The following is a 14,153-nucleotide window of genomic DNA, read 5'->3' as shown; positions in this document are numbered from 1 at the left end:
CACACAAAATTTATATTAATTTTCTCATCATTGGGGTAGCACGTGCCTTGCACGTGCAGCCAACGCTAGTTCTAAGTAAATACCTTTAAAGCATCCATTAACTCTATTTCCTCAATTTCCTAAATAACTTGGAACAATGCCTATAACGCAAATAAACTCCAGATTTAACAATATTCGGCCAAAAGACTCAACTTTTTCCTATAAATTATTGGTTTTAAATACACTATACTTTTTCAACCCCAAAAAAAAAACCAACAACTATACACAGGGCTGGCTGAATGGTGGAGTAAGAAATGCGGTCGCCTAAGGCCCCAAATAAAAAAAATGCCCCCAAATTTTAACTAATAGGGTTATTTATAATCAATAAATAAAATAATTTTTTTTTACCAAATGAAAAACAAATAAAAAAATTGAGAAAAATGCAACGTCCATAATATTTTTCACAACATTTTTATAACTAATGCTAAGTAGCAGGTTATTACAGCCTATTGTTGATGGCAAAAAAATAATTATAGTAATATTTTCAAATATAAAACAAAAAGCAGTTTAAAATCTAGAATTTGTTGTAAAAAATATTGTGAATGTTGTACTTTAAAAAAAAAAGAATAATAATAAGAGTTTAGTTAGCAAACTTTTACTAGTTATCATCTAAGTCTACCACTAACACCACTGTTTTACTTACCACTATCAATTTACCACATTAACAAGTATGAAAAAATTTGTCAAAATTTTTTTTGTCTATAAAATTTCTAAAAAAAGAAAAAATAAGCTATACAGTCTATACTTGTATTCAATTTATTTATTTAAACAAAATAAGCTTGTAAAGAAAATTACTGGTAACTAGCTCCGCAAGTTTTGAAATAGTCACACGTTGCTAAAATCTAATTAGGATCTGAGTTAGCTAATTATGACAAATGGCATTCAGTAGGTGGGTGGACGACTGGGCAAGGCTGGGGTGGTTCACCTAGTAAATCATTTACATTATTTTATTTTATTTCATTTTATTAAGTTGACTCTGTTTTTATTGACGTGGTTTATAATAAGTGACTTGTTTTTGTAGGATTAGACACTAGACACCTGGTAGTTTTTTTCAACTTAACCTCAATACATGTTCTTGAACCTATACCTGTAAGTCCGAGTCCAAATCAGTTTTGGACATTTCAAATTGAGTTGAAAATGTGGAAAACTTAAACCCATTTGGCTCCAGTCCAAGTCAGTGTCTGACATTTTCAAAACTGAATTGAAAATGTTCCAAAATAATTTATGTTGGAGTGGTAGACCATATGTTACTATTTCTTTTCAGGTGATTTAATTTAGTAATTTACTTTTTGGCATGTTATAGTGCAAAAAAGTTCAGCTTCCTTACTTCACATGCAGAACTTCAGATATGCTTTCATACAAGAAGCAAATAGAAAACAAGTTTCAGATTCACAATCACATGTCTCAGTTGTATACGTAATTAGTTTCACAGTTAAAAATCATTTGATTCTATTATAATTTCTTTGTGATAAAGAAAGAGCGACAAATCAAGTCATACATTCAATCTTCATAATTCCTTGTTAGCTTAATTGAGATTCAGAACACCTCCCCCCACCAAAAAAAAAAAAAACCCTTCAAAATGGAGGCTTGATACTAGGATTTTCTTCATTAGGCTTAAAAGCACCTTCGGCCAAGCAACTCCAATAGATGATCTATTTGACAATGGATGTGATTGATATAAAACCCTGCTTTGTCTTTGAACCAGCAAAAATCATTAATCAAGATTACAGACACTTAAGCTTACATCAAGGAGAAGGAAGATCTGTACATCATAAGGCTATGGATGACTACGGGCTTGAGCTTGATACAGGCATATCAAACTCAAGCTTGTGCCAATTCTATCCAACAAGTTTCATCATTTTTTGAAGCTTTATGAACCATGTTGTGGACGATATAAGCAACATCATATGCACAAAACAATCATATCAAGTGATCATATAAGACCTAGTATCATCTAGAATTTGTCCTTGGATGAAGAAAAGAATGGCGCTCTAAGCCTTGGCCTTCTGGTCTTCCCCTATCTGGCTTATGGGGATGTTGGCCTTCTAATATATTTCCTCTATCAGCCTTTCGGGGTGATTGGGTATCTGATTTTCTATGCCTTTCTGGGTTTTCAGGTGATTGTCCTTCAGCTCCCACTCCTTTGTAGAGGTTCGGGGGTAATGCACAATAGTCCAATTCTCCACCTATATCTGGGCTTTGAACTTATTGAACTTCAGAGGCTTTGGCCTTGTCCAGATTTGGTTGACGAGAATGACGAGGTTCCAATCCTCTACCAGACCCTTAGCTTTTATCCATATGTTGGAGTTCATTTGTTATCTGGCTACGCCATTCCTTTAGAAAAGTTCATTGGGGTTGTCAACTTTGACAGCGCAGTTGTTGAATTTGCTCCCTGTTTATACACAGGTAAAGAGGTGTTATCATCACTTTATCGCTAATTTGGCAATTCAAAAGAATAAACAGTTAACCTCTCACAAGTCTAAGAATAAATTCAACAAGTTAATGTTCCATATAATTTCAATTGCTATCATGCATATAGTAAAGCTCCCACACATACGCCACAACTAAAAAGTTCACAGCACCACCATTATTATTGTCATAACAAAATAATGGCATGTTATCATTAAGAACATGAAAACATGCATCCAAACAGATGCAGTTACAATGTTAGAATAAGACAATTGATTACACTGATTGTGTCAAGGAAAACCAGAATAAACCGATTAGGTATGAAGAAGGTGACAGTAGTTTCAATTCATTGAGGTACTCCAAAGCTCCAAAAATATCTTGACTTTGCTAAATTCAAATTCCATTAAAGCACAAGAAAACCAACAAAACTTGACTACAGTCATGGTGATATATATTTAACCTACCTCACCCCTTGAACCAGATCTCCTGGAATTGGAATTGCATGGAGGCATAGACCTGGCTAGCGTTGGCTCTGGAGTGGAAAAATTGGCAGACGCCCCAACAGACCTGGAGTTGATGCTTGCTGGATCCAGATGCAGCTGGTGTTGAGGCAGATTTTGATCTGATAAAGATGTTGATTCCAGTAGCTTCTCACTCTCATTTTCTGCTCCATCCAAATAAGAATCCTAATGCATCCAAATCCTGAGGTAAGTTCAGTGGAAATTACCAGATAAAACATTCAAAATTAGCACAATTGGTCCCTTAATAGATTGGCTGAGTTTGACTATTAAGCTCCTCAAGGCTTCTTTATTTGACAAGTATAAGTTCCTCAAGGCTTATACACCAACCGATGAGGCCTAAGTTTGAGCTTTGAGTTAATTTTCTAACAAGCAAGCCTAAGTAATGCCAGGCCCAAGTTGATCAGGATTTGCTAACAGCTGAAGTGAACACAATGCTTTGTAGGGGAAACTAATAAAACAAGTCCTTAAGAAACCTACTACATAGACACAATACAGACAAGAAGGATGTCATAATTGCTATTAGAACTAGTAAATTAAGAGTTTAAGAAATAGGTGTTTGATTGGGCTAAAGATCAAGCTTGTGAACAAGCTTAGACAAAACTTAAATTAACAGAACCTTTAGATGGTAATTTAAGCTCAAAAGGTGGGAAAATAAGAGCCAAGAGCTCAAAATTAAACTCAAGCTTGATCCAAGTTCAACATAGGCCAGCTTGAAGAAAGTAATAGGTAACTCAGCTTTTGCACACCTAGCTTCTGTCTAATATTATTTCAGATAAAATAAGATGGCTGAAATTTAATCTCAGATAAGATACAATCAGGAAAAACTTGTATTTCTAAGGGTTCGTTTGGTTGGAATGATGGAAAAGTGAGAGGACAAAAAATAGAGGGATGATGGAAAAGTGGGAGGATAGAAAAGTTTTCAGTTTTTCTCATTTGTGTTTGGTTGAGAGTGAAAAAGTGGAAGGATGGAAAACTTTTTGGTTTGGTTGAAAATAAAGTTTGTATAAATTTACCATCATGTCCCTCTTAAATAAAACAAAAAGTAATACATTATACTTTTTTAAAAAATTGTGTATAGATGAAAGTGGACATTTCAAAAAATAGCATAAAAAATTATCCAAAAGTGTTTTCTTAAAAAAAATAAAAATAAAAATTAAGAAAAAAAAAAAGTAAAAGAAGAAGAATCCACCACCTGACAAAACCAAAGAAAGAAAAAAGAAAAAATACAAAAACAAAAAGTCAGCTTTACAAAGGAAAAATCAAAAGAAAAAAAAAATCCAGAAACGTTAAGAGGTGCGGGCAATTTTGTCCATATGTTTTTCCCACTTTTCACTTAAATTCTCTCCAATTTGGAGAGATTGTATTTTGAAGGGGAGGAGAGAAAACTTGTGGACCCCACCACTTTTCTCTCCACCTCCCCCTCTCAACCAAACAATGGAAAATGTCATTTTCTATCTTATTTTTCTCTTCCTATTTTTCATCCTCTCTATTTTCACTCCAACCAAACATATCTAAGTATAGATAACAAGATGAGCAAAACCAACAGGGCATATGTAGGTGGGGACCGCGAAAGCCCAGGAAAACTTTTATTGTAAGACTATCGTGTTGCTGAAGACTTCAGCTTGCATATTTAATTTCATAAACCAAAAAGGAGGGGGGGGGGGAATATTTATATCTGCATTACTTTATTTTGGATATTTCAGGTTCCTTCAATCACAAAACACTGGAATATTGAGTTAAAAAAATTTGTGAAGAAGAATAGCAACTTACCCTGCCTTATTACATTGACCGCCACCGAAAAGCCACCACCAGAGAGGGACAAGATAGACAGATTGAGAGGGCTGAGCGAGAGAGAGAACTGAAAGAGAAGACAGAGAGTTGAGAGAGAAGACAAAGATGAGTGTCAATGGAGAGGACAGAGAATAAAAAACAAATAAAAGTTTGGCGAAAAGCACATTTTAGTCCTTACATTTTCAGGCTATTCTTATTTTAGTCTCTACATTTTATTTTTACCGCTTTTAGTCCCTATCTTGAAAAACGCTTCCCGTTTTGATCCTTGCCGTTACATCAGAAATGGAAAAAACTGACATGGTAAACGGCAGAATAAATAATGCTAAATTAATGTCCACGTGGCCTAAATTAATAATAAAAAATTGTCATGTCAACATTTAAATTAAAAAAAATTAATTTATTAATTTTAACTAAATAAAAAAAATTAAAAACAGAATTAAAAACTAAAAATCATAGGAATTGAGATCTAAGTGTGTCTTAAACAAAAACAATAAGAACACAAACCCAGAAATTAAAAAAAAAAAAAAAAACCAAGAACACAATTCCAAATACAAAGAAAGAAAGAAAAAAAACACCCATATACACACACTTTCTTTCCTTCGCTCAAACTCACTAAAAAAAAACACCCAGATCTCAAATGTAACAACACCAACAACGCCTCTCTCTCTCTCTTCTCTCAAAAATGTCATCCCAACAACAGCAACAGAAGCCAAGAACCCAAATCCAATCCAAAAGCCACAAAGCAAAACACAAGATCTCCCTCCATATCAACCCACCTAGCAATGGTGGAGCTAAAGCAAAAAATCTTGGGGATCACATCGTAAGGGGATCAAAGGGTTAAGGAATTGGGTAAAGAGCTGAAGGGGCTTGACAATTCCGCCAAACACAAACCGGAAGAGGTTTAAGAACAGATTGCGAGACTTGTCAGAGGAGGAGGAGATTACCAGGGCGGAAAGAGAAGAAGATGAAGAGGAGATAGCGTTTGGGTTGGCCTTTGGAGTGGTCATTGGGTGGTGTTTAGGTCAGCGTTTTGGGTGGAGATGGGGTTGGAATTGGGGTTGTGTATGGGTGGTTGAACGAAATCGGGGTGTGCTCACCGTGGGTCTGGGTTTGCCGCTGCGGGTCTGGGATTTACTCACCGTGGGTTTGCTGCCGTAGGTTTGGGTTTTGCTTGTTGTGGGTCTGTTTTTTTTTTTTTTTTTTTTTTTTTTTTTTTTTTTTTTTTTTTTTTTTTTTTTTTTTTTTTTTTTCTGGTGGTGGGTTTTGCTCACAATCATGCTCTTCAGTGATGGTGGTGTCGGCAATGGGTTGTGGTCAGGGTTTGTGTTCACAGTGGTTGCTGGGTATGTGGTGTGGGTTAGTTTCAGGTTCGATGGTCATGGTTGATTGTAGTACCAGTGCTAGGGGTTGGGTTTGAATAAGTGGTGCTGGGGTTGGGTTCGACAGTGCTGTTAAATTTACACTAATGATTAGATTTGTGTACTTAGTTAGTTGTGGTGGTTGTTGTAGATCTTGTCTCTAGATCTGGATTTCGTTTCTTGTTTTTAGGTTGTATTTCTATAATTTGGCACTTTCAGATTCAAGTAATGGAATTTGCTTTTTTTCTTCTTCTTCTTCTTCTTTTTTTTTTTTTTTTTTTTTTTTTTTTTTTTTTAAATTTTTGGGTTTGTGTTCTTGGATCTGAGTTTGTGTTCTTGTTATTCTTGTTCAAGACACACTTAGATCTCAATTCCTATTATTTTTAGTTTTTAATTTTTTTTATTTAGTTAAAATTAATAAATTAATTTTTTTAATTTAAATGCCAACGTGGCATTTTTTATTATTAATTTAGGCCACGTGGACATTAATTTAGTATTATTTATTATGCCGTTTGCCACGTCAGCTTTTTCCGTTTTTGATGTAACGGTAGGGACCAAAACGGAAAGTGTTTTTCAGGATAGGGACTAAAAGCTGTAAAAATAAAATATAGGGACTAAAATGAGAATAGCCTAAAAATATAGGGACTAAAATGTGCTTTTCACCTAAAAGTTTTTAGCATTTTGATCCGTGTACCATCTCATATTTAGAATGGCACGGTAGACCTATGCTATTTTTTTTTTTTTTTGGTGTATTAAATGCTAAAAACTCAGCGTTTAACACACTTTATGTGTGCAATGTGTGATTCAGGGTGGTCACCGGACCACCCTGAGTTTGAAATTTTTATTTTTTATTTTTTTATACCTTAAAAAAAAAGAATTTTAAATTATTATGGATTGTTAAGTACCTTAGGAAAAAAAAAACTTGACAGCCCTAAAAAAAACTTGAACATCCCAAATAAAAATTTGATCTCTCCAAAATTTTGGTCTATTTAAGATTGAACCAAAAAATTGAGAAAAATGCTAGATTCACAACATTTTCCTAACACTTTCACAATCAAAAAAAAAAAAAAAAAATTAGTGGTATGTAAATTAGAACCAATAACAATTGTCAATTAGGATTTGTTGTAAAAATTTTGAGGACAAGCATTTCTCAAATATTGTCCAAACAAATAAATTAGCCTAAAAGCCCAAATCAAATGTTTAATTGTGATATTTTAAATTGTTTTTTCAAAAGACATATTTTTAAATTGCTATTTTATATATATATATATAATGCATATTTTCCAATAGCTAGTTGGTTAGTGCTTGCTTTTGTTTTTAATTGAATTTTTTGGATTTATGTGATACATCTTGTACATACGCATATGCACTAAAATAATGTTTCAATACTTTATTGAACATGATTAATGTAACGGTTTAATGCCTAAGTCGAATATTTTGAATGAACTTATAGTTTACCCTTTATTCTTTTGTTAGCACTATTGACAAATTTCTTATAAGGAAATCACTTGTATTGCAAATTTTATCTTCTAAGCAAATTCATAATTATTTGAATAATTTTCTTTCCGATTTTAGGCTACGAGAAAAGGTTTTTTCTTTTCATCCTAATGATAAGGAGAAAATAAAAAGAGCATATTTACAAAAATATTATTGTCAACCTCTTAACAATGATTTTCCTAAAAAGGAAATTAGTGGAGCATTGCATTGATTTAATCCTGATTAGTTTAAAGAATACAAAATATTGGTTGGAACATGTCATAAAAAAGGATAATGCATTTTGTTTATATTGTTACTTATTTAGGCAAGATTTTGGTAATTGAATTGGAGCTCAATAGTTTAAACTTTAAAATTACTTGGTTGTGTGTATTAAAAAAGATGTAACTAAATGCATTAATAATGAAGCTATTATACAACAATTTCAAATATGAAAAACTTATAAAAGGAAATTTTAAAACTTTATCTATTTGAAATTTTTTTTATGTCAATATATTCAAGTTTTATTTTTATTAAATTTTGGTTAATTTAAGTTTCTTAATGTCCACCCTAAAAGAATTCCTAAAATCGTCATTACTTGATGTTAGTGCTCTTAGGGCATGTTTGGTAAACTGTAATAGACACTGTAATGTAATAGTTATTCTTATGGTTTAGCTATTCATTAGTTTAGTTATGTTTTTATTATAAGGAGTAATCATTCCTTATGAATAGATATTCTTCAAAATGAGGAATAAATATTCCTTTTTAAAATGATTGTATTAGCTATTCCTTAATAAGTGCAATAATTTCAAAATTTAATATATTTTCAAATAAACAAACTTTCCATATACATCTAACAATTATAAATAAATAAATAAATAATATATATCTCTTTTAAATTTTTTTTAAAATTTTTTTAAGGAAATATAATTGTATGAGTAAGATATTTCCTAAAATAAATCTTTAAGTTTTATTCTAAGGTTATAATTCACAACCAAATTTATGAATATATTTAGTTATTACATTACAATATATTTTATTCCTAGTAATAACAATCCATCCATATCATAATCCCTTTCAGTGTATCAACCGTACCCTTAAAGTCAATTTGACATCGGTATCAGCTTAAGCTTTTATCTTTTATATTCAAATATCCGAACACTTTCAATAAAAAAAGTTGGATCATGCTAATGAGTGCCCTTAGGCCACTGGTTAAGAATTCATTTTCAAAACATTAATTGTTTTTTTCTTTTTTCATAAAAACTTTCTTTAACTGGATTTTTAACCAATGTCCTAAGGGTACTCGTTAGCATTTCCCAAAAAAATTTAGCAAAAAAAACTACTTTTATAAACCCTGTGGAGATGTCACATCATTTGGTTACAACCCGCGTGGCTACAGGCTGGTTTCAAATAATCTCTTCCCCAGCTAAAATGGGAAAGTAAATAGATAAAATGTAATTGATTTTGGCCGGAAAACTTTGACCAATGATTGCTGGTCCTAATACACAATGAATTCTTGGACTTCACTTCATGCCCAGAGAGGATTTTTGAGCTTTTTCAGTCACACCTCAATTTCCTAAATTCACTCAATGGCTTTAATTCAATCATCATCTTCTTCTACCCATGAATGGAAATATGATGTCTTCGTCAGTTTCAGAACACCCGCACAAAATTTACAGACCATCTATATGATGGTTTGAAACGAAAGGGCATATCCACTTTCAGGGATGATGAAAAACTCGAGAGGGGAACACCTATTGGCCCAGGGCTATTCAAAGCAATAGAAGAATCAAGGTTTGCTGTTGTAATTCTCTCAAGCGACTATGCTTCTTTGAGGTGGTGCTTGATTGAACTAGCAAAGATTGTTGATTGCATGAAAAAGACTAGGTTAATAGTACTTCCGGTTTTCCACTATGTGGATCCAAGTGGTGTGCGGAATCAAGGGGAGATTTATGCAGAAGCCTTCAAGAAACATGAAGAGCTTTTCAAAGATAGCAACAAAGAAGATGTGCACATGTGGAAAGCTGCTTTGACAGAAGTTGCTAGTATTGCTGGATGGGATTTACGGGATAGGTAAGAATTTCTTTTCTTTTCTTTTCAAGTGATGATATATATATATATATATATATATGTTACTTTTTTTTTATCCTAAATAATTGGACTTTGGTTGAACAATCTTTGCATAGTTTGTGCCACTGCCATATATATTATACACTTTTGAGTTTCCTTCTGATACTGAACGAAGCTAAGGTCGTACTTATGCTAAATGTTGTCTCTAAATTAATTTTGCTAGCTCTACCCTGTCAATATTATTGTTCTGCTATCTTTGCAGGCGTGAATCAAAAGTTATCCAAGAAATCGTTGGAACGATATCTAGTGAATTGAATCGCAGATTCTCAAAGACTATTTCTAAAAACCTTGTTGGAATAGACTCCCGTGTGGAGGAAATGTTGGATTATTATTTGTGTGAAGGGTTGGGTGTTCGCTTTGTTGGGATTTGTGGTATGGGTGGAATAGGCAAGATAACCCTTGCACAAGAAATTTGTTGAGGTCCAAAAAATCACAGCACCCAAGCCTAAAGAAATAAGCACAAAGGGCCATGAAAAATGAAAAGAAATGGTAAGCCCAAAAAGCTTGAAGCCCAAAAAACATAAAGAAAAAAAGACAAGCCGAGAAGTTTATGAGAAAAGAAGAAAGAAAAAGAAAAGAAGCCCAAATCAGAAGATTGAAGAAATACCAGCGTAAAAAGAAAGCTGAGTCGGGATCCTCAGAGACTGCCAAAAGGCTCAGGATCCCCGAGGAGTATAGCACAGTCAAGAAAAGATTAAGACAGCTCAAAGGAAAACGCCAAAAGAACAGAAGAAACAGGGGATGGGCACGTCCTTCTCAGGTACTAGAGATCTAGCAAGAAAAGAAGAAAACCTGGAGTGACTTCTCATAGCACAAGTGGACAGTACCTCGCGGAACCATAATGAAGGGGTATAAAAAAGGGAGTAGCAGCAAAGGACTTTCGAACCAGTAGAGTGGGATTCGGCCCATTTGAGAAAAAAGATAAAGAAGAAAGACAGTCAAAAGCTGAACCATGAAAAACGTGACCTCAGCGCACTCCGAAATAGGTAGTCAGCCATGGAATTTCGAAGAAACAACACTAAAAGGAAGAAAAGAATAAAGAACAGGGAAAACTGAACCTTCTAGGCGATGGGCACAACATAGGCTCTGGTACCCAAGGGGCAAAACAGGGGAATCAATAGTTCCCCGGTACTCCAGAATAACACTATAAAAAGGGGGAAGGATTGCAAAAAGGGGAGGGAGAAAAATTTACAACAGAATCATTGAGAAAGTTCTGTCAAGAAGAAAACTTAGAGAAATTAGTAAATTACTTCCCAATATCCCAGAAACAGCCACTATAGCAGATAATCGGATTAAAAAAGAATCAAACTTGGTAAGTCTTGGAGGCTTGAATAGCTATCTAAGACTGTAATTTTTGAGCTTACTTGAACCTTGTATCACGTCTTAGTGAGCACATTGTAATCATAATAAAGAAAATTCAATGAAGCATTTCTTATTGATTTGAGGACCCTAACCATTACTTTGTGCATTTACTGTTTGCTTTTGCATTACTTTTGCTGTTTTGATTGTTGTTCAATACAAATATCCTCGTTTGTTAGTTTGTGTATTGTAGGAAGTATGCCATGTGCACCACTTGATTCTTAAATAGCCCTTTAGTTGTGGTGAATCAAAGCCCAGTCCACCAAACTACAACTATTTGGCCCAGAATCCTTGGGTCTGAGTGCTAGAGAAAAAGCACTCTCACAGAATTTATAGAAGAATTTTTGGTAACTTTGAAGCCAGCAGCTTTATTACTAATGTTAAAAAAGAAACTAGAAATCAAGGTTTAGTTTCATTACAGAAATGGCTTCTTTCTAAGATCCTCGTGCAAAGCGAAATAAGGATATCAAACATTTGTGAGGGAATCAATGTTATAAGGAATTGACTGTGCAATAAAAAAGTTCTTATTGTTCTTGATGATGTGTATAGAGAAGAACAACTAGAAGCACTAGCAAGGAAACAGGATTGGTTTGGTCTTGGAATTAGAATTATTTTAACAAGTAGAGATAGCCATTTGTTAATAGGACATGGAATGGATGCTCTATATAATTGTAAGGGGTTGAATGATGATGAAGCTTTGGAGCTTTTTAGTTGGAGAGTTTTCAAGAAACGCTATCCTAAAGAAGGTTATGTGGAGTTGTCTAAGGATTTTGTGAATTATGCATTTGGCATTCCTTTAGCTATTACAGTTTTAGGCTCTTTCTTGTTTGCTAAAGGAATAGATGAATGGAAAAGAACTCTAGATAAACTAAAAAATTACCTTGATTCAAGCATTTTTGATATACTTTGAAAGAGTTTTGATGGGTTGATGGAGACACAGAAAGAATTGTTTTTGGATATTGTGTGTTCTTTTGAAGAAGAGAACATTAATTGCATAAGAGATATACAAGAAAGTTCTAGTTACCATCCAAACTATAATATTGATGTTCTTATGGACACACATCTCATAAATATTTATGCATGGGGTACTATTAGGATGAATGTTTTGCTACAATTTATGGGTCAAGAAATTGTTCGTCGTGAATCCCCTAAAGAACCCGGTAAACGTTGTAGGTTGTGGCGTTATGAGGATGTCTTCCATGTATTGGAGAATGATACTGTAAGTTGACTAGTCTAAACCTGAACTATATATATATTCTTCCAAATTATTTTTAGAGTTTTGTAACTATTCTAATTTCATTATTCTTGGTTACTAGGGAACAGAGTCTATTGAAGGCATAGTTCAAAAAGCACATGTTCATAAAAAGGAACGATTGAATGTTGAATCCTTATCAAAGATGAAAAAATTGAGATTGCTTGAGATTCAAGATGTGCTCCTCCCAAACCACCTCAATTATCTTTCTAATGAGTTACACATTATAGAATGGCATGGATGTCCTTTAAATTCTATGCCAGCCAATTTCCAACCAAATAAACTTGTTGAATTGAAAATGCATTGCAGCGCCATCATTCAACTATGGAAAGGAATTGTGGTAAGATTTTCACTTATGCAAATGTAGTATTCTTTTCATTTTCATTAGCGTTTGATATTATCTAAGTTTCTATATATATATATATATATATATATATATATATATTATCAAAGTTTAGACAATTTAAAGCTCATTGATCTAAGTGATTCTCAAAAGTTGATGGAGACCCCAGATTTCAGCGGAGCCCCAAGTCTTAAGCATTTGATTCTTCAATGTTGTACAAGATTGTATAAGATTCATGCATCTATCAAAAATCTCAGACGGCTTATTCAATTGGAGTTAAATGGTTGCAAATGCCTTGAAATCCTTCCACCCAAGATTAGCTTGGAATCTCTTAAGGTTTTTGATCTTTCTGGTTGTTCAAGTTTGAAGAAGTTTCCAGTGATTGTAGGAAATATGTCATGTCTATCGAAACTTGATTTGGACAAAAGTGCTATAAAAGAATTACCAGCATCAGCATAGAATTTAACCAACCTCACTTTTTTTAGTCCAAAAGACTGCAAGAATCTTTCAAGTCTTGGTGTTTGTTGTAGTTGGATTTTTAAAAAAACTCTCACTCTATCTGCTTGTTCAAAATTAAAGAAGTTTCCAGAAATTGTGGGAAATATGTCATGTTTGATAGAATTATATTTGAACGAGACTGCTATAAAAGAGTTGCCATCATCGGTTGATCATTTAATTGGCCTTACTTTTTTGAGTCTAAGAAATTGCAAGAATTTTTCAAGTCTTATAGATGCTACCTGCACAATGACATCTCTAAAAACTCTCATCTTATCTAGTTGCTCAAAACTTGATGAACTACCTGAGAACTTGGGGAATCTTGAAGATCTGGAAGTGCTAGAAGTGAGTGGAACAGCTATAAAAGCACTACCTTCCTCTGTTGTTCCTTTAAAAAATCTCAGAGTAATATCTCTCTGTAGATGTGATGGGCTATCATCTAAATCATTGAATAAGCCCCTCGGTTTTCTTATATTTCTTGTCATCTTCAATATACTTATATCTGGAAGGAAATAATTTTGTTTACCTCCCGAAAAGTATTATTCAGCTATCTGATCCATGAGAACCTTTTTTGAAATATTGCACAAGTATTTGATCATTGCAAGAGCTTCCATTAAATATACAGCATATTGATGCAACAGACTGTGCCTCACTGGAAACTTTATCGGTGAGACCTGAAGATGATTTTCAGCTGACTCCTTGTCTTTTCAATTGCGTAAATGAGAATCAAGGCTACGATAACATTTTAACAACTAAACATTGTCGAGACATTATGTCATTAATGACCAGGTATCCCCCTCACTCTTACTCCCAAAAAAGATTATATATATATATATATATATATATGTTTTCCCTCTCTCTTGCATGTGAAATTCTAAAACTCATGATTTTTATGATTCAGAGACTCTGTGAACCATGCTGGATATATGGTGTCCACATTCCTGGAAGTGAAATTCTGAAATGATTTAGCCACGTGTTGACAT

At 33.6% G+C, this 14,153-nt stretch overlaps 2 protein-coding genes across 2 annotated transcripts in view; both read left to right on the top strand.

Moving 5' to 3' along the window:
* The window catches only part of LOC115960310 (TMV resistance protein N-like), a 33,615-nt gene that overhangs the window by 12,173 nt on the left and 7,289 nt on the right, over positions 1-14,153 (top strand). The window lies entirely within an intron of this gene.
* LOC115961317 (TMV resistance protein N-like) lies at positions 2,202-13,134 on the top strand. The gene is made up of 7 exons (XM_031080315.1): positions 2,202-2,445; positions 9,271-9,664; positions 9,924-10,093; positions 11,602-11,888; positions 11,994-12,299; positions 12,397-12,672; positions 12,829-13,134. The coding sequence occupies exons 1-7, from the start codon at positions 2,202-2,204 to the stop codon at positions 13,132-13,134; spliced, it is 1,983 nt and encodes a 660-aa protein (XP_030936175.1).

This window comes from Quercus lobata, chromosome 9 (assembly GCF_001633185.2).
Source record: "Quercus lobata isolate SW786 chromosome 9, ValleyOak3.0 Primary Assembly, whole genome shotgun sequence".
In the NCBI taxonomy this organism is placed as follows: domain Eukaryota; kingdom Viridiplantae; phylum Streptophyta; class Magnoliopsida; order Fagales; family Fagaceae; genus Quercus; species Quercus lobata.
Note: the sequence above shows the minus strand (reverse complement) of the source record. Positions and strands in the feature narration are given on the sequence as shown.

Excerpts from the sequence above, each read along its gene's own strand:
- LOC115961317 (XM_031080315.1), top strand. The coding sequence starts at position 2,202 with ATGCACAATAGTCCAATTCTCCACCTATATCTGGGCTTTGAACTTATT. Across the intron at positions 9,665-9,923 it reads GGATGGGATTTACGGGATAG|GCGTGAATCAAAAGTTATCC; the intron begins GTAAGAATTTCT and ends CTATCTTTGCAG. Across the intron at positions 12,300-12,396 it reads ATGTATTGGAGAATGATACT|GGAACAGAGTCTATTGAAGG; the intron begins GTAAGTTGACTA and ends CTTGGTTACTAG.